This window comes from Frankliniella occidentalis, unplaced genomic scaffold (assembly GCF_000697945.3).
Source record: "Frankliniella occidentalis isolate FOCC.00 unplaced genomic scaffold, Focc_3.1 Scaffold316, whole genome shotgun sequence".
NCBI classification, from domain to species: Eukaryota; Metazoa; Arthropoda; class Insecta; order Thysanoptera; family Thripidae; genus Frankliniella; species Frankliniella occidentalis.
Window position 1 is genome coordinate 137,562 of NW_026267441.1, and position 584 is coordinate 138,145.

At 31.3% G+C, this 584-nt stretch overlaps 1 protein-coding gene across 1 annotated transcript in view; it reads right to left on the reverse strand.

Annotated features, from left to right (window-relative positions):
• Positions 1-263: 263 nt before the first annotated feature.
• Positions 264-584, reverse strand: part of LOC127751039 (ATP-dependent DNA helicase PIF1-like) — a 6,597-nt gene continuing 6,276 nt past the window's right edge. Inside the window, exons 3-4 of the mRNA XM_052273941.1 lie at positions 427-489; positions 264-281 (exon numbers count right to left, since the gene is read on the reverse strand). Of these exons, the coding sequence (XP_052129901.1) occupies positions 264-281; positions 427-489 (81 nt within the window). The remainder of the gene's footprint in view (positions 282-426; positions 490-584) is intronic.

Consider the following 584-nt stretch of genomic DNA (forward strand, 5'->3'; position numbering starts at 1 on the left):
ATTTGCTGATACTGCATAGAGATTCTTCGTTACTCCAGTCAATATATTTTCACTTTCGATATGTTTAAATGTACCACAGTAATTACAGCAACATTCCTTATGTTCCTTATGATTCTATTTCTTCTTTATTTTGACATTGTTTAAAAAGTTTCTTAATTTAATACAATCAAACAATGTATTTGTACATATGATATCACAGTATTTACTTGTAAAACAAATAGAACAAACTATTTACCTTCATTCTATATTCTGTCATTTTTTACTTACAACAAATCTGTCACCTACAAATGAATTCACATTCAATTCAAAATACACATTTAGTACTAATATATTGCAAAAAATCATTCCTCAAAGCTTGCCTGCATTCAATTTGCTTATCCGTGAAAATGAAAATGGGTAAAACAGAATGCTCTTCAATGATTTCACCCTCGACATAGCAACATATGTCAAACCAAGTGCGAATTCCTTCTCACCAATGTGAACAACAGCCTGTACAAAAAAAAATCCAAATCAACATAATTGGCTGAGCGATTAGCGAAGCCCATTACTCCACTGACCGGAAAAGTTTCATTCTGTTTGTCTGT